Below are 24,890 nucleotides of genomic sequence, written 5' to 3'. Positions count from 1 at the left end.
AAGTCTCTCTCTGAAGATGTATTAAGTCACAATCACTGTAAAAAATGACTATAACCAATATTATTATTAGAACAGTGCCATTTATCTCAGTTCTATGTGTATGGTTATCATTGAGTTAGACATGGAAATTCCAAATTTTATTAGCTATTTTAGAGTCCAGTTAAAATATGCATACTTAAAAAGATTATACCCATGCCAGTAGTAAAATGTTACCTTCTAAAAATATTAATATTTCTCCTTGTGCATCTAGCCGCCCAGTCACACCCTCTGGCGTTAGACATCATAGCTCAATGGCCCTGTTGTGGGTTATCATGCAGGCACAGGCCATGGATCCTTTTCTCTTTCTCTCCCATCCTTCACACAGTGCAGGACAGATGTCTGTGGCCGCCACGTACCTCATAGGCTGCTTGTGAAGTCGTTCTCATATCCTTCCAGACTGCGCTGACTTGAACCTCCACGGCTTTCCCCAGATCAGACAGCACTTTCACCGTGGCTGAGTTCACACGGACGGACACCACCGAGTGCCGTTCTTGTTCGAAGGGATTGTAGACCACGAGGTACCTGCAAAGCCAGCGGTGTCAAGACTGCAATCTCAGAACACTACTGCTTCTCTAACACTCTCCCTAAGGCTTCGGTTTGCGGCCATGGACAGCGCAGGGAAGCTGAGCGTGGTGGCACACTCCTTCAATCACTTAGGGGGCAGAGGCAGGTGGATCTCTGAGTTTGAGGCCAACCTGGTCTGCAGAGGGAGTTCCGGGACAGCCAGGGCTACAGTGAGAAATTGTGCCTTGAAAAACAAATTTCGACCAACCAAATAACGGCAAAGACAAAAAACAAAAACCCACCAAGCCCTGGGGAAGAATGAAAAGGGCCGTCGTGAGAGAGCCCTCGAGAAACAGATAGCACAGCATACACGCAGCAAGAGAAGCCGGTGTTGCAATGACGTCTACGTACTGCGTCGGTCATCTAAAGAATCAGTGATGGGGTTATCACTGCTCCCGGTGCCCTGTGTTGACTAACAAAACACAAACAAAAACATACTCTGCCTTTGCAATTTAGGCATAACTTCCAATAAAAATATAACACTGCTGTTCAGATGGGTAAAACATAGTAACTCGTATGATTATTCATGCAAATCTCACGATGCACACACATATTTTATAGAGAGACAGCCCTGGTTGTTATGCTCAAGAAACTTAGTTCTGGGATTAAAAACTAGTCTACTTAAAGTAAATCTACTTATAAGAACGGCCAAATTTTTAAGATAAATACTACTGAGAAAAAAAAGTTTTGGTGGGCACGCAGCCATAAAAAGGAAAATTAAAACTACAGAGGTAGCATCCGTCAATATCTGCAAGAACATGCGATTCCTAGTATAAACAAAGCATGACCCGCAATGGTGTCAGAATCTTTGGCACCCCGCACAGGCACACTGTAGCACACTGGACGTCTCCATTTTACAGCGTGGTTCCAAGCATAACTATTCGTACGAGGTATCTGATGCCTTCCTCCTTTTCCTGCGGCTCTTCTCGCAATCTCCTGCATTTCAATCCTCCACAAAGCACTCACAGCCCTTTCTTGCTAACTCCTCCTAATGCTGCTTCCCTATGTAGCAGAATGCCGCACACCAGCCTAACAGGCACCTGACAGGACCTCGTCAGATGGGCGTGGCTCATGATCCTCTGTTACAGTTCATTTACATTGTATCATCTCCAAATAAAGCAGCGGTCCAAAAGGACAGAGGTCCTGTTGCTCACTGATTCACCAGTGAATGTTTTTACGATCTGAAACGTTGGACTGTCCTAGAAAATGTGTTAACTGCAGAAACATCAACAGAATACTCAGATAGTGAGCTCCAGAGTGGTAGTGGGCTAGTTTCTATCTGTTCCACGACAGCTGAAAGTGGCCGTACATGTGTCTCCTACCCACCTTCATTTTCATATACATTACAAGCCACCCATTAAGAAACAATGTACCTAACAGAGCAAAACAAAGGACGCAGAAAGAAAAAAATGAAATAAAGATGGTAAAACAAAACATCTATAAACCATTTCACGAATAAACTGTTTAGCAGAGGACACATTTGTGTCTTAAATATGGTTTTTAAATACAGATGATATAATCAACTCCAAGAATGCCTCTAGCCCTGTAGGGCTTACCGGTGTCTGCACCAGGACACAAGGCCGTCACTTGCGGCCCCACATTCGTGGCCCCCTGGTATTCCATGCCATGAACCAGAGCAGATGAAAGAAGCCACCGGCCGGCCGCAAACGTATTTACCAGAACTCTAGACATGCTAGCACTCACCAAAGCCCCATCTTAGCCTCAGAAACAATTTTCAAGGACCGGCAGTGTTGCGCCTGGAGAGGGGTGTGTAACAGACTTATCAGATGAACTTTACGACTAATTTACACCTTCTCAAGGCTCCCTGCCACAGGTTTTGTTTCAACCTGGCTCTCCTCCGATCATAAACACACCGGGCGATCACAGTGTCGTCAGAGGGACTATGTTAGACCTATGGTACACTGGGGAGAGCAGCTGACGGTCACATACTCCAGAGCGCCCTAAATGAACAATTCACTACGTCTACAGTCTCAGAGGCGTCCAAAGCTAGAACATGAAGAGTGTTTAGGCCTGGAGCGGACCCAGTAACCGGCAGTACACGGAGCTAAGACCCAACTAAACTTCGCTTCTACAGAAAACTTGAAAAGTGACTCACGCTTAAATACGCTTTTAAGCATGTGTTTGGTTTTGTGCCGTATGAAATCGTGCTGTACAGTAAGGCTGTGAAGTAAGTTTTGTTTTGTTTCACTTAAGTAGATAATTAGTATTTGACCAGAATATCTTTCTACTGTATTGAATGATTGTGTAATTATTGTGCCAAGAATCTATTAAAGGAACTAAATATGTAGAATGTTAATGAGAAAAATGCAGAGGTAAGAATAATTTCCAACATTATTAGAGATTCACAGCAGGCCGCTCGAGGACAGCCCAATACAAATTCATCTGGCATACACACAAACTCCCATTTTACGTTTTAAGTGAAATACAGAGAACGCATGGTCTTTTAAATAAGCAGACCCTCAAAGTTCACTAAATTCTATGGCTATCACCACGTTTGCTGGTCAAGTGACCACCAAAATCGTAGCACCAACTCTCATCGTGAGTTCTTAAGTCAATACTGCATCTCAGAGAATTCTACACAACCTGTTCCTGGTTGGGCTCTCTCGCTGAAGACACCGCATAACTGAGTCACAGAACACGGGGACGATCAAAGTAGTGCTTACATGCAAGGTTCCTCCCGCCTTGACAGCTTTCACAGGACCAGAGGGGGCTGCACAGGCTACCGGGTGAAAGGTTATCACCAATCCCACCCCGGAATGAAACCTACCAGCTACAATGATAATGACCTGACACGGCGCGCAGAATGTCCCAACAGTGGTACGGACGTCACAGGAGCAAGCACAAGCCCTTTCAATCCCGTTGCGTGCGGGCGGCGTGAACAAGTTTCAATATCACATCATCGCATCCCCGCTCTGCACTAACAGGGGGATTACTGATCCTCTGCAAATGGGAGGGGCTGGTTTCCCTTTTGTGTGATTCCTAATTGAATAGGGACCTTGTTTTATTAATAACTTCTTTTCTCTAATTTTGTTCACATTGGCATTAGGTCCTTAGACACTGCTAAGTGTCACCAAGTCTAGCCTCCCGGGGCTTCGCGACTTGGTGTCATGGGCAATTATTTCAATTCTTTACCAGAACAGCTCATCTCGGGAAGAAAAAGCACTCATTTGTTACCTGTCAATCAAATGACAAAACAGGAGAATAATGGATGTCAGCAAGAGGAAAAATAATGAAGGGCCACTCGGACGGTCGCATCAATCTGGGGACTAATGGAGGAACCAGAACTTCACTGAGAACGGGGGTCCTCAGAGCTCCTTCACCCTCTGAGCGGGATAATTGACATCGTGTCAGAAGGACGCCTGCGGCAATCACTGAGTTCTCCCCGTGGCATAAAGATTCAGGGCCTAGAAGTACTGTGTGCAGAGCTCCTGACGTGTAGGACAGTCCTCGGGACGGGTGGAGCCCGTCCAGTTCAGCGTTCCATCCTTCTCTTAAGGAGGGCTCTGGCAGGGAGGCGTGCCAAGACCTACCCAGCTACAAGCACCATAAGCTCAGAGCTGTTCCTTCACCCAACTTCTCACAGCCATGTGTGTGTGGGTCACTTGGCAGCTGTGCTTCTCTGTGGAGATCGAACGCTGCCAAATTCATGGGCAGAACTTTCTGTAGAGCTGCTGTAAGCAAGCTCATGGAGACTCCTCGCCGGAAAAACGGGGTGAACAAAGGGTGATTTACATTTCAGGTGTATCACAGCTGTAAAAGGAAACGAATAAACAAAAAACGAACAAACAAAATCCTTACAAGATACACTTACCGCACCGCACACAGTAAAGCAGAATGGGGTTGGAGGAGACAGCTTAAAACACTACATATTTTTATGACTGCGTAAGAAGGATTAAAGTAAAAAAAATATTTTTCGGGTCCTCCGTACATGCAAATTAAAAATATTTTAGCCAACGAAAGAAGGGTCTATAAAAAGATAATTGTAGCCTGCTATGTGTGCCATAGCCTGGCATGGAAAAACGTTCAATAGACAGCGGATGGATAAATAATCTAGAAAATTTTAACTCATAGGGTTTATGATTTATGAATACCTACTAGTGTAGGGCTCTATAATTGTATCAGTGCTTTTTATTTTGATTAGTTTTATTCCTCAAAATAAACAAAAATAGGTAATCAAGTCCTCTGTAGCAATGAGGAAAACAACAGACCCACCCAAGATCACAGAGGAAGTTAGGAACAAGCAAAGACATGAGGTCATTTTCTGTGATTGTCAACAGTGACAGCACAAGAACCCCGATCTTCCCCAAGTCTGATTAGTGAGACGTAGTATAAAGAACGGAGTTCAGTATTCAGAACTTGGTATGGAAGACACAGATTAACACATGAAGAAGCAGGCAGATCCTAGATGAGAACTTTAACCTTCTCTCTCATTTTCCAGAATAAAATGCCTACGATGATAAGTTACTTGAAAGGAAAAGGCACTAAAACAAAGGTGATCTCATGGAGATGTCAGACTTCAAAAACCAGTGCTGTGACTCCTGGGATCTGGGAGTCAGAAACATCGAAGGCCAAATTCCCACTGTGAGGTTAGGCGACTGCATTTCTCCAAGATACAATAAAATAAAGAAGCAAGATTACTGTTAAGAGTTAAACAGGAAAATGCTTAGAAAATCACCTTGCTAGCAGCTGCCACAAAGCAGACCTGATTATGACTCACTTCTCCATCATTTTCCTCCCGGTCATGGTTGCCCATCAAAGATCCTGCCACCATCATCATACCCGGTGAGGCAATCATTCCAACTGGTGTGCATGCGTGTGTGCGCGTGCGCATATGTGTATGTGAGTGTCTATATGTGTGCACATGTGTGAGCGAGCGTGTGAGAGCAAAAGTATATGTGAGAGTGTGTGTGTGTGTGCGTGAATGTAAATGTAGACAAAAGAAATGGTGACAAGGGGGTTGTCACTGACACATGAACAAAAGTTCTGGTGATGACGGTCAGTGGTGGGCAGGGTGGGAGGTCCATGCACTAGCACAGAAGATGCGCACATGCAAAGTACCTACACAGCTTATAAATAAGGAGGGAAGAAGAGAAGGAGGATGGTGGTGTACGCACGGCTACAAACATGAATGTGAACGCAGAGTCCCTGACATGAAAGTATCATCTACAAAAGAGAGGGGAGGGACTCAAACAGATTGATAAGTGATTTCAATATCAAATCAGGCAAAAATACTCATGTTTCTGTCATATGTAACATGCAAAGGCTGAGGGCAGTTAGAATGGTTCAGAAGTAAGCAGGAGAAAAATCAATCGTTTACAAATTCCTTTGATGCCAAATTGAGTAGAGACTGTACAGAAATAGACAAAATTTCACTGAAGAGAAAAAAAAAGGAGAAAACAAAGATAATATAAGTCCCTCCAAAATTAATTTGTGAATCTTACTCAAGGTCAACATTAACATACTGATTTCTGTTGGATTTTAAATATTAAAGTGGGACCTATAGAGTTGGAAAGCTAGAAAAAAGAGATGAAATCCTTCAGCCTCAGTTCAGCACACGCCAGGCCACAGTAATAGCATCAGTTCCCAACACAATGTCTAACACTTGGTGTACGTTAGGAGCTGTCCCAAATGACAAAGCCATGTGGCTAGGTATTAAAAAAAAACAAAAAACGGTTACAATTACCTATGACCCAAATTTTGGTCTAAACTGACAACTTTAACATATCTGAGACATCCAAGAAAAATCAAGAATAAGGCACTTGAGAAGATATAAAATTACACACAGGAATCGATACGCTGCAGAAAACAAACGGAGATTCCAAACAAATGAACATACGAACTGAGCACAGCAGACAACTCCGGCCCGAGAACGAGCTGTGCTGAAAGGGTGACACGAAGCATCCAAGTGGAGGTGCAGGCAGAACAGAAAGGTGTGCGGTAATGAATGAGGGACATGGGAATCACTGAGGAGAACAAGCAGAATGCAAAGAAAGGAAACCCACACATTACAGAACTACCTGTGAGCCCTGAGTACACATGGCAGGCCACGCTGTCCTCTGTGTGTGTGCACCAAACACACAGGATACACAGGATAGGCCGTGTTGCCCTCTGTGCACCCTACACAGTATACATGATAAGATAGGTTGACCTCTCAAACCTCAAAATCCTTCAATCAGGGAGATTGAGACAACAGTGTCAAATCAAAACAAGCAAAATTAAGCCCATCAGCAGCATGTCTGAGACAAGAATAATATTTAAAGTGGTTAAAAACAATAATAAACCCGGTAACTTGGTCATCAGTATGCAGAAAAAATTCTCTAGAAATTTGAAGGATGATTAGACAGAAATTGAGATTTTTTTTTATTGCCATCAAACTTGTACTAAATGAAATGCTAAATCCCTCAAGCAGAGGAAAAATAATCTTGGGGAACCACGGAACTGCAGACAATTAAAAGGAAAAGCGGAGCATAAAGGGGGTCTAGATCTAGGAAACTACAAGCGGAAATCCGCTGTACAGAAGCTGTAGGTTGAACCTGACTACACTAAACCCTCTGTGCTCCTGCATGATAAGCACTAACGTCACGGAAAGACTATCTGTAGCCATGAGTTGGGATGGAAAATGCAATTAGTCAATGCAATTAAATTCAAGCTCTTGGGGTGGGGAGATTACCTCAGACTTCAACAGGGCCAATACACCCCACAAGGGTCCTTACAGGAGTGTGTGCAATGGGAGCAGCTGCATGCAAGCCATGAGGAGGAGACAGGCACAGGGAGGCTGTGAGGAGGAGACAGGCACAGGAAGGTCTCTCTCCCTTGGGGCTGGCAGAAGCAATAAGTCAAAAATGAAGTGTTAAAAAAAACATGTGGACAGCAATGCCACCCTAAGATCCTGACTTTATGAGGTAAATCAAAATTTTCTCCACTGAGGCTCCCTTTCCCCGCTGACTCTGGTTTTTGTCGAGTAGACATGAAACTAGCCACACAGGACCATTGAAGTCTTGCCTGGGATCTTGATTTCTCTTTCTCTTCTGGAAAGGCGAATCGTAAGTTGTAGCTCAGAGTCGGTGTGCATGGATGTCCCTGGGGCATATCCTGACTCACAGGGGGTTGAAGTGTACGACGTCTAAACCTGGGTTGCTGGCCTGAACCTTCAAACCCGCCCAGAGTCTAGGCTTTAGTGCTCAGATTGGACAGCATGGTGCCTAAGCCACACTGAGTACAGGCCAGGAACTGCTATAGACCCTTGCCTTTTACCGGTCTGCATTTGTCAAGGAATCTAAAAGTGCCCTACGATTCATCTCTTTCTATTATCTTCATAATAGATTTGTAGTAGTAACAACTAGACTGTTTTAGGGGTTGGGGATTTAGCTCAGTGGTAGAGCACTTGCCTAGCAAGCGCAAGGCCCTGGGTTCGGTCCCCAGCTCTGAAAAAAAAAAGAAAAGAAAAGAAAAGAAAAACAATAACAACAACAACAAGACTGTTTTAAAACTATTTTTATGTATTTTATAATTTATAATTATAAATATTAAGTTACAAGAAAGTTCTAAGTATTTTAGGAGTTGATCACAATGCCGCCTTCTGACTGAGTACAGCTATTGCTGACACTCACTTGCCAAGGGTCCCTGAGTTTACTCCAGTGTTTGCGTTTGTCTTTGTTCAGTTTTCGCCTGCCCCTCCTGACCTATCTGATCTGCTTGTCCTTCTAACTCCAACTTATAAGGGTTGGCCCCTCAAATTCTCCCCTCAGCTCCTCATAAGGAGAAGTAGATATTTAAAATAAAGATCTGGCCTTGTTGAGGTAGGGGCATATCTCATTTGGGTAGGGTGTCTGTCTAGCATGCATAAAACGATGGATTTAACCTCAGCATCGTATCCACTCGGGTGTCACAGTGCGTGTCTTTATGAGCAGCACAGCGTCGGTGTGGAGGTGCATGGATCAGAAACTGAAGGTCATGGTTGGTTACATAATGTGTTGAGGCCAGCCCAGGATACATGAAACTCTCAGGACAGAAAGAGAAAGCCGAACTTGGTAAGCCTTCCATTTAGTCACCGTCGTGTGCCTAAGTCGCCTGTGAGTTCCCTGTATCTTGATTGGTCCACCCTACCACACGGAGTCTAGTGATACTGGATGCCCCTGACCTGAGAAAATACCCTTTCATTTGTTGTTCTTGTTTTTACCTGGAGTGGATATACCCACTTGGCTTCACTCCCGTCCCCTCATCCTCACCTGCTAGTTAAAGAACTCGGAGAGGTTTGTCCCCAGCACAGAGACACCAGCTACAGCCTCAGAATCCTGTCACCCTTCCCCGCCTCCCGCAGCAACCCCAGGGGTTAGGTGCAGGACACGCAGTGGATGAGATGGAAGTTCCAGAAATATGACACTTGTTAGTGACCACGTGGGACCGGAATCTGTGCCTCATTCCAACACAGGCCCCACCTCCATGTCTTGCCTGTTGCAGGCTCTGACTGTAAGATCTGACACAGAGCAGTGTCACACAAATGACAGGGACGAGAAATGTGATCACAGTGTGCAGCAAAAGAAAGCAACTGGAGAGTACAGTGCACCAGACGCCGCGCGCACCACAGGGCTTCTGCACACCCTAAAAATCATTTCCAAAACGATACATGTGGGCCAAGGAGAGCCAACATGGAATTGTGATGTTTTCATGAATAAAAGCAGACTAAAGGATGCTTATTACTTTACCCAGGGCACCAGAGTAAGAGAAAGAAAATATTAAGAGGATAAATATTCCTTCTTAAGTACTGTAACTCTTTCGATGCTAAGTCAATTAAAAAGAAAACAGACAGAAAAAAATTACATTTAATTTAGCTGATCCCAAGAGTGTTGTCAGCAGTCAAGTTGCTCTTACTCTAAAGAGTTTTGTCTAAAACAAAAATACCATCTGTTTCACCTAAAACATTAAGATGTTCTATTTTCTTGTCAATTCAGAATCACATCTGCAGTCATTTCCAGAAATGACAGCAAAAGACATTATATTTATGGGTGACTGCATAAGAAATGATTTTTCAGTCAGAATGTAATTTTCATCTACTGGGAGAAAATTTCATTTCTCTGATGAGTAAATGCTGTAAGTCTGGAAGAACATACGGTACATAAACAATGATTTCACAAATAAAAATCGTAGCAGTTGACTCAGTGAGATAAGTTGTTCTGTTGTTAAAGACAGAGTCCACAGTCACGTGTGTGTCTCTGCTGATGAAGGAGGTCTAGCATCTACAGTGTTCCCAGGTGAGCAGAGGAGAGAACATGTTTTTAGTGTCTGTTTTCCTGTCAGGGAGTCATCACACAACGGTAAAACCAGAAACGCTACCAGCACGATGGCTTCTCAGCTCAAAAACACTGTTAGAGGCAGCATTGGTCCTGGACAAGAACCGTCCCTGTGTACTCCGTGTGCTGTTTGAGGAAGACTCAGCACACCAGCACACACCCCTCACAGCAAACAAAGTGTTGCCGCACATGGGAAACACATCATGAAGAAAGATAACAGCGCCCAACTACTCCACTGACTGACCCCAGCGGCCCACTTTTATAGATAATATTCTTGCCTAAAATAAGGCATGGGGCGTGTGAGTCCAAAGGCTCGCTTTATTTAAGTGGTTTTGTTTGTTTGTTTGTTTGTTTTTGTTTACTACAAAGTTGTGAAGTGTTCTGAAGTCCCAGATGGGCTTGAAGCCCTCCCTGACTTTTTCAGGATGATGACACCTTCACTAAACTTCTTTTCTTGCTCCCCCTGTAGTGCATGTTTTATTAATGTGCATTTAGAAGGGAAAAAAAACCCATCTGGTTGAAAAGAACGTAAGACCTTAAGGATGCTGCACCTTCGTTCTGAGATCCTAACTGTCTTCTTGTAATAGCTTTATGTTCACAGCGCCAGCAGGCCTGGGGGACACCCGGAGGGATCTCTGAGAAGCTAGAGACTGGATCCTAAGTGTGTGAGGAACCAGAGCAAGACGAATGGCGGTGTGATCTGTTATAGAGTCACCATTTAACTCTCACCCTCCCCTGAAAAGCCTTAAAATCACACACGTTCCATATACTTAAAGTACTTGAAGTACATACACAACTAGCGAATAAAAGAAAATTCATACAGTGGAAACGGAAGTGCCAATCATTTAGAGCATCTGCCAGACATACCAAACTGAGTACCAGCAGCCCTGACGCCCGTGACTTCCTTCACGTCACAAACTTCTAAACATCCTAAAGTAGAAATTACCACAATCACGGCCTGTGGTATTCACGCTCACCTGACTTCCTATCATGAAGGGTCAGAGTATCTCATAATTCCACATAGACAGGTGGATGATTTCCCTCCACCTCTTCACTCCACTGGTTACGATCATGAATGGGAGAGTGGACAGTGCTGTGACCCCCACCCCCAACCATTTGTCAGGCCAACACATAACTAAACTGTACTGCGTACAAATTTAATTAATTACACAATAATCTGATAATAAAGTCGAACTGCACGGATAGTTAAGAAAGTGTGATTCAAGATATAGTAAAGGACCAATTAGAACAATTTGGGAACAGACTAAGCAGGCCACTGGGCAGGCGGTCTGTGAGCGTGTAACTGCTCTCCCAACACATCTCAAGGAATAAAACTCAAAGCCACCATTTTAATGCAGTCTATCTGATTACTTCCACAAGGAAAAGCTAAACACTGTTCTAAGGAACAAAATCACAGCCCTCTAACTATAAAACATCAAGGGCAAGCCTTATAACGCAAGAGACAGTGATGAGAGGCGGAGCCTCCCTCAGAGGCACCAAGGAGGCGGCCCATGCTGTACACCTCTTAAAACCAGTGTGAGGCAGTGGCCTGCCAAGATGTGGTTTCTTCTCCAAACTCTTAAATGACAGTTAAAGGGGACATAATTCACAATCGCATTGTTTGAGGTGAGCTATTATAAACACTGACCTTCCCATGACCTTCCTGATGGGAACAATTAACAGCATTCCGTAAACCGCAATGGTGGGGCAAGAAAATAAAAACTGAACAGTGAGTCCCGATCGCGCCCAGACAGCTGGAGGGCACCAAGGATGGACGCTCAAAAGGCCCGAAGGTCAAGGCTGGCGTGTTTAGAGACTGTGGTGTGGTGGGGTTGGCTCATCCCCATTAGTAAGCCTCTAATACTATTTTTCTACCTAACCGATGTCCTGGGGTCAAAGTTTTAAGATTTTCCTAGCTTACAGAAAAGCTCATTTACTAAACACATCCAACAATACACAATGGAGGACTCTAGTTAACAGTGCCGGGGAAAACAGCCAATATAGGACGGCAGCTACAGTTTGATCTGGTTAACGAGCCTGAGTAGCAGCGGCAGCTGCCGACCCAACAGCAATTACCGATGAATAGAAACCCGATTTGCTTGAAGTTGGCAACAGTTCTATTTGGGGGAAAAAAACTGAAATGGTGGTAAGAATACAGTTGAGTGGTAGGTAGGCACTGGCATGTGTCTGGCATGTGCCACAAATCCCTCCATCCATAGCAACACACACACACACACACACACACACACACACACACACACACACACATACACACACCCCACACACACAAATGGGCACCTACTGATTTCCCCATCGAGGAGCGGCGGCCTGGCATTCTTCTAGCCAGTAAGTAATCATCATTGCATAGGTGGATATACCGAGCAATTGTCATGTTACCATTGATTAAAAACCTTTATCGCTCCTAGATGGACCACATGTACAATGAAGAGAGAAGCCTGGGCCATCGGGGACCCACAAGAGTAGGAACAGGAAGTTGAAAGTGGCAGAGCAAAAGGTAAAGGGAGCCTGGACTATGGAGGACACCAGGGAGCACCCGTGAGACCTCAACTGCCCGAGGTGAAACACCTTCATAGGACAAATCAACTTCTTCCGGTGACGACACTGAAGACACTGTCACCGTGTCTGGACATACCACAAAACAGAGCACTGCACTTACAAGAGCAACATCAGGTCACGAAGGGAAACCAACAAGCACCAAAATCATCATCTAAAAAGGTGACACTGACTCCAAAATGATTGTAATTTTTAAAAATGTCACTGTGAAAAAATGTCTCTTACATTCGGAGACTGGGACTTCTGATGGACCTCTGGACCTCAGAGCCACAGTTAATAATACAGCTTTAGGCCACTTAGGACTTAAAACCGATGCTATTGTGCTCTCAAACTGCTTGTTACATCTGCTTTGAAGAAAACAATGGCCTCGAGGCTGGAGGGACGCCTCACTGTGAGGAGTAGAAGCTGCTCTTCCAGGGGACCTGGGTCCGATTCCCAGCACCCACATGGCAGCTCATAGCCATCTGTAACTCTGGTCCCAGGGGCTCTGTCACTTCTTCTAGCCTCAGAGAGTACTGAGACAGGTGGTGTGCATACACACGTCCAGGGGAAAACACCCATACGCACAGGATAAAAAGACAAACAAAATGAAACAAAACGATTTAAAACGAGGAAAGCAATGTATCCATCAACCCTACTTGCTTAGACTTCCCATGTAATCAACATTTCCAGCCTAAACTAATGCCTCTCTGAGAGAGAGAGAGACAGAGAGACAGAGACAGAGACAGTGAGACAGTGACAGACAGAGACAGAGAGAGAGAGCGTGTAACTTGCTGAAGTAGCGAATACAGAAGTTGAAATCTACTTCCTAAAATCTACCCTAAAAGCAGCCAATTATGGATACTTGTTGATAAACAATGTCTGGGTTAGTTGGGATCACTCACAGTCAGTCACTTAGTGTCTCGTACAAGTGATTTCTGTGATGTTCCTGCCCAGTGAAGTGCTTTCTGTGCTGTTCAACAGTGAGAAGCCTGTGTACAGATACGCAGAGACAGACAGACATACACACACAGCACCCACAGACAGAGACAGCCTACAGACACAGAGACAGGACAGACAGAGGCACAGGGACAGACTGACAGATTCTCAGGACAGCCTTCAGGATGGCACAGACTCGGACGCACGCTGAAGTCAGAAGACGGAAGACTGGAGGAGCACGGAGCCTGAATTCAAATCTGGATTTGCTGTTGGGGTGAATCCTCCAAGAGGAAGACGGTTTAGTTCACAGACAAGTTTTGCATAGTCAGGTAATACGTGTAACTGTTTTCTAATATTTTCCCATCCCCATTCCAAGGTTTAGTCATTTGCTTAGTGACCATTCCCTATTTCCTAAGTAGACCTTACATACATCGTTGTTCACAGCTCCTTTAACTCTAAGCAATTTTAAAGAAAAACTTAGTCAAATCTTAAACCAAAACCAAAGAATTTACTGAGATTATTTTTATTATAAAATACTGCTATGGTTAATTTAAAAATTTAAGTTTCTGTAACTGGATTTTGATCAGTCCTTTCTCACTGATGAATACCGTACACTTTTCAAGATGTCTGTCCCCCTGCCACCACACAGCACTGAGAGGCAAACCCTGCACTTGTCGCCAGTTCCTCTCCACACCTGATTTTCAGCTGGACTGATTCCCTCCATGCAATTCGTAGATAAAATGCCGCTGGCACACATCGCAGGACGCTTGCCTCGCTGACTGCTGGGTGCCAGGTGACAATAATGGACCGGAAACAGCTCACTTGTCAAGGCTCACACAAAGTCTCCTCAGAGGGGCATCATGGCTGTGGTGTTCCAGGGAGGAGGGGCAGATGTCAAGGTAAGCTTCTGTGTGATGTTACCGACTAAGCTGAGTCCTGAAAGGTTTGTGGCCAATGTGGCCAAGCTAGGTAGGAAGGGTTTTTGGTGCTGGTCTGGTTTTGTTTCCTAGAAGCAAGGACTCAGAGGTAACTGAAAGGCTTCTCTGCAGACAAACTAAGCCAATTCAAGACAAATTAAAAGGCAGGTTTACTGGGTCAGCTCTTAGGTGAATTCACTGATCTCACAGGAGGAGGTCTGGGACTTGCCTTGCAGACAGGGGGAGTGTGTGTGTGTGTGTGTGTGTGTGTGTGTGACACACAGGAAAAGAGAAATGCAAAGAGGAAGAGAAGGGGTACTGTCAGTGTTCAAAATGCTTGTATTATATACAGAAGAGTCTCTGGGGGTTGGGGGAGCATAGTCCCTAGGCTGGAAAATTCAGGGTAAAGGGCTGGGTATCCCAGCCATACCCTGTAACAGGTAGGGACTGAGGGATGCTGGGAGAACCTGGAGGCCAGGTCCATTTTGATATGTTAAATAGGTACTTCAGCCACAGATCCTGGGTCTGAAACACAACAGTAACAATACTGCATCTCTGAAAATTAATGGTTACTAAGAGCATGCAGCAGATAGGCCAGGTAAGACTGGAAAGTGCAGACACCAGTCATGCCAAATACTCCATAGTTTATATTTAGGGCAATGGACAAATACAGGTTTTGTACTCAGGCATTAGCATACAATTACGGTTACTAGTTAAATGGTAAGACTTAGGCTACAACGTTCATACATAGCATTTTATCTTGCCCACTCAACAATGCTTCAGTCACCCAGAGAGTAGCAGCAGAGTAATGGCGTTTAATGTAGAGAGGACAAGCTCAGTGGCAAGACTGAGACCCTTTCAGACCCTCAGATCTACCATGCACCTGCAGACAAGCTGAGACTGAAAGGCCAGGGTCCTTGAAGAATTTACCGTAGAGATCAATAAACATTTGAATGAAAGGAACCGCTCACAACAACTGTAATAGATGGGTGCTCTGAGGTTCAAAGAGTACAGAAGCACGAAAGCTGTTCGGATGGGAAGAGGAGCACTGTCTCAACAGATCGAGAGGCATGTGCTAGTGCACCACACTCTAGTCATTAAATGGCTGTGTGTGTGCATATGTGTGTGTGTGTGTGTGTGTGTGTGTGTGTGTGTGTGTGTATTGAAGTGTGTTTACTAAGGACACCTTCATACAAGTCTACAATGAAGATCAAGTACATTCCTCTCACACCTCCATGCCCTCCCCCGTCCTGTGTTGGTCGCCTTCGTTTAATTAGTTTCTGTCTACTTTGATGTCAAATGTCATATACTCCACATATCTATACAATATCTAGGAGCCATAAGTCACACCACATACACACATCTGTCTTTCTGAGTCTGGCTTAATTTGCTTAACATGATTATCTCCAATCTTTGGACACAGCGCAACTTCATTCTTTATGGCTGAAAAAAATTCATCATGTGTCTACACATTTTATTTATCTAGTCCTCTGCTGATGAACGCCTGGCCTTTTCTATAATTCAGCTATTGTATATGGTGCTGCAGTAAACACTGATGTACCGGTATGCTGGTGATAGGTTGACTTTGAATCCTGTAGGTAGGCACTCAGGAGTGGTATAGCTGGATCAATGGGTCATATGGGTTTTAGTGATTACAGGAACTGCCACACTGCTTTTTCTACATGGCTAAAATATTTTACATGCCCAGCAACAGTGTTTAAGGGTTCCCATTTGTCCACCATTCTTGTCAGCATTTTTTATGTATTTTCTTAAGGCCACTACCATTCTGACGAGAGTGAGATCAAACCTCACTGTATTAACCAGCGTTTCTCTCCTGGTGAGACTGGAATTCTTTCTTTCATAAGATTATCAGTCATTTGTCTCTCATCTTTTGAGAAGTCTGTTCATTTCATTAGGCTTGTCTGATTGCTTGCCTAGCTGGTTTGTTTCAATTCTCTGTGTAGATGTCAATCCTCTGTCAGATGTACAGCTACCAAAGATGTTCTCCCATTCTCTAGATTCTACAGAAACGTGAAGTCCCACTTCATCATTCTTTCCTTCCTGAGCACCTGAAGTCCTGCTGAGGGAGTCCTTGTCTACGTCTGCAGCTTTAAGTGTGCTCTCTATTTTTACCTCCAACAGTTTGGGGAACCAACTCTCACACTTACCTCTGGGACTCATTGCAAGTCGGGCTTGTCTTTGACGTTTGACTTTTTAGTAAATTGAAAACAACTACATTAAGTCGGAGTTGAGTTTTGCAGATCAAACTTGAACAAGAAGACATTTCTTGTTCAAAGCTGTGTGTGTCCAAGTGTTGTTTGATGTCCTTTCATTTCAAGCCTGGCTCTGATTCTTATGCTATAAATTGTCTCTTGGAGGGAACAAATTTATGGATCTTGTTTGATTGTCTGTTTAAATCCAATCTTCTGATCTGTGGCTTTCACTGGAAAACTAAGACCACTAATATTCCGTTATTGGAAATTGTGTATTGATTACTGTTTATTGATTTGAGTTTGGTGTTTTTATATTCCCTGTTTGTTTAATTAACCTTCTAGGATAGTTTCATCTTTCCTGTAGCCTCATGAAAGTGATTACCTTTCTCTTCAGTATTGAAGAATTTAAGTATCTTTGCAGAGATGACTTAATAATCGTGAAGTCCTTCAGAGGCTATTCTTACTGTGGAATTTGTTTCTCCTTCCATCATGATTGGATAGTTTTGTTGGGTATAGTAGCTTGGGTTGGGAGTTACTATTCTTTCAGAGCTGGAAATACATCATTCCAAGTCCTCATTTTTTTAAAGTTTCTGTTGAAAACAATGCACTCTTTGTTATGTGTATTCAGTATTTTAATTCTAATACGGAATGGGAAGATTCCGTCTCACTATTGTTTATCTGGTACTCTAGATGCCTCCTGTACCTAGATGGACATGTCTTGTCGTAGATTTGAGGAAGCTTCTGCTATGAGTTTTGACATGTTTTCTATAGTTTAAACATAAAATTCTCTCTTCCTCCTGGGACCATAATTCACGGATTCGGCTTTTAGGTACTGCCCTGCAGATCTCATGTTGTGTTCATACTTTATACATTCATCTGTCACCGCCCGAATGCCTTATCTCCAGGCCCTGATTTTGTTTCCCCCTTGCTCAGTCTGCTAAAGGCTTTATGCTGAGCTTTTCTTTTGCATTCTTAATATTTCTACTTCCACTTCTTCAATGAATTTCAGTTTCATATTTTGGACTGACTCCTTTATTTCCTTCATTCAGCTGTTTGTATTCTCTTGAAATTCAGTTTATTCCTGTCTTTTAATTTCTTTCGACATACTTAAAAATCATGCCTTCAAATTCTTCGTCAGGATTGTACCTAATTTGCTCTCAATGGAGCCAGTGCTGTAGGGGTATAAATTTGGTGTGTGTGTGTGTGTGTGTGTGTGTGTGTGTGTGTGTGTGTGTGTGTGTGTGTGTGTACGTGTGTGTATTTGTGTGTGCTCTATGCAGACATGAGTGTGGAAGCATATATATCAGGGACACACGTGTGAAGGTCTGAGGAAAACATTCAAGAGACGGTCCTCACCTTCTACCTCGTGTTGAGAATGGGTCTCTTGCAGTCTTCTGTGGCCTCACATGTACTTCAGGCTGGGTACCCTCCTGCTTCCAGAGGATGCTCCTGCTTTCCATCTCACCAAAGAAACAGATTACAGATGCACAGGACTATATCCAGCTTTTCACGTGGCCTACAGAGACCAGAACTCAGGTCGTGTGGCTTGCACAATGGGTGTGCTTACCCTCTGAGGCATCCTCGGAGGCCCAGAATTAAGTTTTTGAAGCAGTCATCTAACTTGGTTTGAGTTTTTTGTTTTTTGTTTTTTTTTTTTGTTTGTTTGTTTTTTGTTTTTGTTTTGTGTGTGTGTGTGTGTGTGTGTGTGTGTGTGTGTTGTCACCTGCTTTTCTCTGTGGTTGGTCATCTGTTGAGTCTTTCTCTTTCTTTTTTTTTTTTTGATCACTCTATTCTTTCAGTGGAACAGAGACTATGTTATTGTGATTTTTCTCTGCTGAGCTGGTGACTGTAGTGCCAGGTTCAATCCACAGTGCTACCCTGAGAATAGAACACTATCTCATTATCAAAAGGTAGGCTCACTGTGTAAAGCAGGACTGAGCAGGTCGGTTAATAGAGCTGGGTATTATATAAACGCTGAACACATGTTCAGTGGAACTGACGGGGATAGAACTTGAGGATCACTTCTTGCCTGCTCGTGCTTCCAGTCTTGACTATGCCTTTTAACCTGCCTCTCACATACATGACACGCCTCTAGGCAGCCCTTGTGAAATCTGGTCACAAATATTGTGACAACTGTACTTGGTCCTCTATAGTCCAGTTTCAAATGCTGGCTCTACCACTGGGCGGTCCTTCATGAAGTCAGGAGTTCCACTTGCTATCTGTGCCTCTATCCATAACAGCTTCTGGGTCTGGCCAGATTCTAAGAAGAAGTCCTTATAGTTTAAAGGAATAATGGTCACATTTCATATCATGGTCCCATAACACTTGCTCAGGTCCCAAAAAGTTAGCTCTTGGCAGGCCTGGGGCAGCCAAAATGCTTGCTCTACTGGCTCTTTTTAAAATGGCGTCTCTGCTACTCGCAGTGACTGCCAAGGAGAGAGGGTTTCTTAGCATCTCTTCCTTCTGCCACACGCAACTTTTCACACCTCTCTCCACCCCAGCCTCTCTCCACCCCTCTTTCAAATGTCTCCTCCTTATAGCCAACTGGAGTCTCTATTGTGCTGTAGTTTTAATCATTGCCTTCTCTCAGGAGGGAGGAGCTTTTTAAACTATGCCACTCCCTCACTAAAGGACCCTGGATTTCCCCTCCTTTCTCTTTTGTAGCTTCCTGCTTCCTGTTTTGCTTTGCTAGACAAGAGGTCTCACCTCGCCTCTCTGATAGCTGTCATTCAGCTTTCTCTCTTCCGAGGGTTCTCCACCAGTCTCCTGTCCGTGACTGCTGCCTGTTGTTGTGTTCTTCCCCTCAGGAGGAGGGGAGCTCATGACTTTCGCTTGGAATCCTGCCCTCCGTGCCAAGCCTGTTCTCCTGCTCTGTGCATCTCTCCGTGGTCTTTCACTTGCAGTTTAGAATCGTCACTGAACCTCCTGTCCCTATCCACCCAACAGTCTTTGCTTCACCATTCCCTCCTTTTCCATACCACCTGGCCTTATTTTTTTTTAAGTTTTTCCTGTTGCCTCTATTTTCATTTTCTAGCTTTTAATTTCTCTCTTTTGTTAATTCCGTGTAGTGTTTGGGACTGAGCCCAGGACTTGAACATGCTAGGCAATCACTCCGCTCCTGAACTACATCTCCAGTCAACCTTTTCCTTTTAGCCGAGTATCTCAGTGTGCATATCTTAGCGATCAACGCTCAGGTTGCAAGAAGTCTAAGTAGCTACTTCCTCTTTTCAACGTCTTCAAAAATAAAACTTTTAAGAGTTCAATTGTTTCATGTTTTCTTATTTCCTAGTTCTAGTCATTGTGTAATCTTCTGAGTTTCCTACAGTTTTTTTTCCATTCCCTTATCCTCAAAGCAGTAGACGTCCACCCACTCAGAATCTGTACCTGCTCAGGCTCCCTTAGTCTTTTCTGTTTACATATTAGTTGAAGTCCTTCTTCTAGACAGAGTTAATCTGACAAGTATTTGTGAACAACCTACAATGTGTCAGGCATCTGCCAGGAAATTACTGCCAGAGTAAACTGCTTTCTGTCCTCACAGAGCTAATATTTTAGCAAGAGAAATGTACAGCAGGCAATGGAAAAGAAGGCAGATATCAGGAAAGAAGAAACAGAGGGAGGGAGGGAGGACTAAGTCATTTAGTTAGCCCCATGAAGAATATAAGGAAGCAGAAAGGAGTACCAGCAAGCTCACAGGCAGATCTAGCCTGACAGCAAGTTGCCAGAAGGCTAGCATCCAAGATGGCCAATCCTGATTGGTATTCAGTCTTCCACCTCAGAACAGGGGCTCTGAACAAACGGAGAGCTTCTCTCTTCTGCACTGAGCATCACATCTGGCCTAGGCTGCCAACAGCAGCAATTTCCTAGAGCAAACGCTTCCCTCGATCATTGATCTACCAACAGTCTCAACATGTTTCTAACTCATTTATGATTTCTCACAGATTCAGCTTTCTGACCCATTACAGAATACGCTCAGTGAAAGCGCTGTGATCAAAGTGACCACGGCTGGCACCAGACCTGTCAAATCAAAGAGGCAAAGTCGACCTGTAAGTGTGAGCAGTGAATCCTTAGATAAGCACGTATCGTTATTCGCAGCATTTTACTTTAGCATAAAACACATGAATGGGTACCATATTCTACACTACTGCTGTTAGAGCAAAGCCTTTGCTCTGATAATGAGTCTAATTGGAGTTTTATGCATTACTTTCTACATAGCCAAATACACGTAAGTCGTCTGTGGTGTTAAGCTTGGGTTTCTTACAGTGTACCAAGGACTTAGATGCTGAGCAACCTGATGACGGACTGTGTCCATCTTCTCAGGCTCCTTTCCATATCTTAGATAGCCGTTTGGCCAATGTTCTCCAGTGACTCCGTTTCATGGACTCTTTCCAAAACAGACAACTTGATATGAAAAAAGCTCTTTTCTATAATTTATGAGTTTCATAAAAATTAATCAAGTCATAAAAGAAAAATAACAATGAAATGTGGTTTGAAAATACATGGCCATATAGCTCCAGAGCTCGATGGACAGAAACACACTGGCCTTCCAAGGGCTGTGGACCCAGACAAGGACTGGAAAGCAACATGAAGTAGGGACTGCTCAATAAAGGCTTTATGTAGGAAAGGGAGGGGTGTGTCTACTTTCTAACTGTGTCAAGAAAGCAGCACCTTCTTGTAGAAAAACACTGTCTAGTCTTCTAAGGACAAGGGACCAAATTTTCAAAGCCACTGGGGTAAAAGTCCAGAAACAGGAAGGGGTTTAATTTCATACTTGTATCAATTTTTTCCCCACTTAATATAATAGGTATACTTCATCCAAGTCAACGAGAGGTTGAAATATTTTAGAAATTAATATTCGTGACTCTTGATGTCATTAAATAAATTGAACAGCAAGGATGAGGAGAACATTGTGGGAATGGCAGAGTCAAAACTCATCTCCCTAAAAAGTTAGGTAAAACACGTGTTGCAGGTACGTGCTTCCAGTTCCCGTGGGCCCTTCGGTTATCCTTTTTTTAAGTTCTATATTCTATTTGACTCTTCGGGCATATTCTAAAAGTATTTCAACAGATTACAGGAAGATGAAATATGTTTCCATGTAATCAGAGAACTAGTCAAACACTATCTTTAGAAAGTCGAAATTAACAAGAAGCACCCAGACACAATAGGTCCAAACACACAATTGCTTTTAACATGCAAATTATATTTAAATAAAAGGCATCTCAGAAGAGTTTAATCAACTCAGGACGTAAATTTAATATAAATTCATAAGGTGTTATGTTACTGTACTTAGAGGGAGCTGTGCTAGGTTAAATCAGTTGACCTGACAAGAACACACATGCCGAGTGTGAGGACAGACCTAAGGAGAACACAGTGATGAGTGTAAGAACAGACCTGACAAGGTGAACTGGCTCAGACATATGTAGACCTTTTGCATACCTGACCTGAAGATTCTTCCCAAATGTTCGCTCAGGGGTGTTAACTTCATGAAAATGCAGTAATTAGATAAAACCTAAAATCTTTCATATCTCACAATATGAAACTCTAAACTCTCAAGTGATTAGGTGTAGCAATCCATTGGATTGCTATTTTCTTTGTACAAAGTTCATTAGGAAGCACTATGACACCCTAAATTACAAGTGGGTGACAGAAGTGGATACTATACCAGGACATGACATTTTCCCAGAGAACAGAGCACATGGTTTATGTATAATGGTGTCTGAAGTTTAATATTCTTCTCGGTCAATAATTAGATATACCCTAGTAAATTTTGATAATGAATAGTCACTACATTAAAGACTCAGGCACAGTGGTCAGTTAATTAAATATGTATGTGTGTGTGTGTGTGTGTGTGTGTGTCCAAAAATAAAATGATCCCAAATGAAAGCCCTTACTTTGTGTTATTAATTCTTACTTGGCACATAGTATTAATAATAGAAATAGTTTCTACTGCCAATAGGTTATAATTAAGTAAAATTATTGGAAGATAATTACACTGGCAGAAACAAGCTGCCATCCGCTGCCGAGCACTTAACTGAGCTGTGCTCAGTATGATGAAGATGGATATTGTAAGGCATTATCGTAATAGAATGAGACTTTAGACATCCTGGAGGCTGATTTTGTTTTCGTATACAGCAGGAATGGGAACAGTGGTGCACAGTAGACCGCAGACGATAGTCTACCAAGATGAAAGCTATCATCCCTGTGCACACACATATAAATACATGTTCCTCCAGCATCTTCAACAAGTGCCCCTGGTCAAACTAGACAGCCCCATGCATAAGAATCCAAAGAGATCCACACTTAACACCCTACACAAAACTCAAATCCAAACAGATCGAAGACCTCAACATAAAACCAGATACACTGAGTCTAGGAGGAGAGAATTTGGGGAAAGCCTTGAACTCATTAGTACAGGAAAAGACTTTCTCAAAAGGTCACCATTACTGCAAGCACTAAGGTCAACAATCAATAAGCAGGACCTTGTGAAACTTGAGAAGCTTCTGCATGGCAAGGGGCAACGTCGTTCAAAGTGGTACCTTCAGAATGGGAAAAGATTTTTAGCAACTCTAGTAAAGTTTTGGCTAATCTCCAAAATATATTAATATTAAAAAACTATATACCAAGAAAACAAATAACTCAATTTTAAAAAATTGGTACTGATCTAAAGAGAGAATTCTCAAAAGAGGAAAGTCAAATGGCTGAAAAACACTTAAAGAAATGGTCACGATCCTTAGCCACCAGGGAAATGCAAATCAAAATGACTCCGAGAGTCCACCTTACACCTGTCAGAATGGCCAAGGTCAAAAACACAAGTGACAGCTCATGCTGGCGAGGATGTGGGGTCAGAGAGAACACTCATCTGCTGTTGCTGGGAATTCAGACTTGTCCAAGCACTGTGGAAATCAGAAAGGAGGTTCCTTTGGAAGCTAGGAATCTATCTACCTCAAGATCCACCTATATTACTCTTGGGCATGTACCCAAAGGACGGTTCATTCTAGCAGAGAGACACTGGTTCAACCATGTTCACTGCTGCTCTATTCACAATAGACAGAAGTTGAAAACAACCTAGATATCTGTCAACACAATAAAGGAAATAGAAATGTGATACATTTACAGAATGAAGTATTACTCAGCTGTTAAAAAAAATGAAATGAAATTTTCAGGTAGATGGATGGAACTAGAAAAAACTCATCCCGAGTGAGGTAACCCAAACCCAGAAAGACAAATAAATGCATGTGTTTGTTTAAATGTGGATATTGGCTGTTAAATCCATGATAACCAAGCCATAATACACAAAACCACATACACCAGGAACTAAGGATGGGGAGAGGGAAGAGACAGATCTCCCTAGAAAAGAGAAATAAAACCGATGGTTATGGGTGGATGGGGGGGGGAGGATCAAGGGGAGAGGGCAATGGAAGAGGAGGTCGAGGAAGGAAATTCAAGGAAAGACATCTAAACTTAAGAGCCATCTGAAGAGTACTGTGGAATCCTAGCACAACAGAAGCTGCCTGAAATATATACATGAAATATATCTACAAAGGCAATCTCAATGAAATTGCAAAATAACAGGGAAGACAGAGGCACAACCGGATATCTCTTGTTGTCCAATAAAGCTTCCAGGCAACATTAGGTTACATCTGATTGACTGACAACGGTCCAAAGGGTCCCATGGAAAATCCCCAAACAACCAGGCTGTTGGCAACAATACAGGTTGTTCTCCACAAACTTGATACCAGACCCCATTGCTGAAAACAATGTCTATACAGCTTATAGTATGCAGGAGAAACAAACTACTCTACAGGAGAGCTGCAATCCCAGCTGCAATGGCCAACAGAAAATGGACTCAATGACAGCATCTTTGGAGGTCCCACCTCTCAAAGTGTCAGGTCGGGGCTCTTCCTTTTGTATCTATTTATTTTATCTGATTGCTTTTTATTTTTGTTTTATAATTTTTTTCTTTTATTTTTACCCTAAAAGTCTCTGCTATATATTTTATCACTTCCAGTTTGGAGATTTTAATGGGATTCCTGAGGGTGCAAATGACTGGGTCTCCCTCGGGCGTCACCAGATGGCTTCCTGTGGCAGTCAGTGGGAACTGGGACTGCATCCCCATCAACATCAGATGAGCGTTTCCTCTAACTTCCACATCCTTGCCCACATATGAACAAAGTGCAGAGAATGAAAGGCTTTGAAGCTCTCAGTCCTGAGTGGGATGTTTCCATCAAACCTATTCCCTTGGGGCTCAGGGATCTATGTGGGAAGAGGAGGCACCACGATTCTAAGAGGCAGAGAGGCTGGAAGACATCGAGGAAAAAGGCCTTCCAACCACAGCAGGTCGGAAGCACACGTGAACT

General features: G+C 43.3%; 1 protein-coding gene across 2 annotated transcripts in view; it reads right to left on the bottom strand.

Annotated features, from left to right (window-relative positions):
• The window catches only part of Man2a1 (mannosidase, alpha, class 2A, member 1), a 156,345-nt gene that overhangs the window by 44,403 nt on the left and 87,052 nt on the right, over positions 1–24,890 (bottom strand). For both annotated transcript variants that reach the window (NM_012979.2, XM_039083037.2), the window contains one exon: positions 396–561. In NM_012979.2, the coding sequence (NP_037111.2) occupies positions 396–561 (166 nt within the window). The remainder of the gene's footprint in view (positions 1–395; positions 562–24,890) is intronic.

The sequence above is a fragment of the Rattus norvegicus genome, chromosome 9, assembly GCF_036323735.1.
Source record: "Rattus norvegicus strain BN/NHsdMcwi chromosome 9, GRCr8, whole genome shotgun sequence".
Lineage (NCBI taxonomy): Eukaryota > Metazoa > Chordata > Mammalia > Rodentia > Muridae > Rattus > Rattus norvegicus.
The sequence above is the reverse complement of the archived record's forward strand: the minus strand, read 5'-3'. Positions and strand labels throughout refer to the sequence as shown.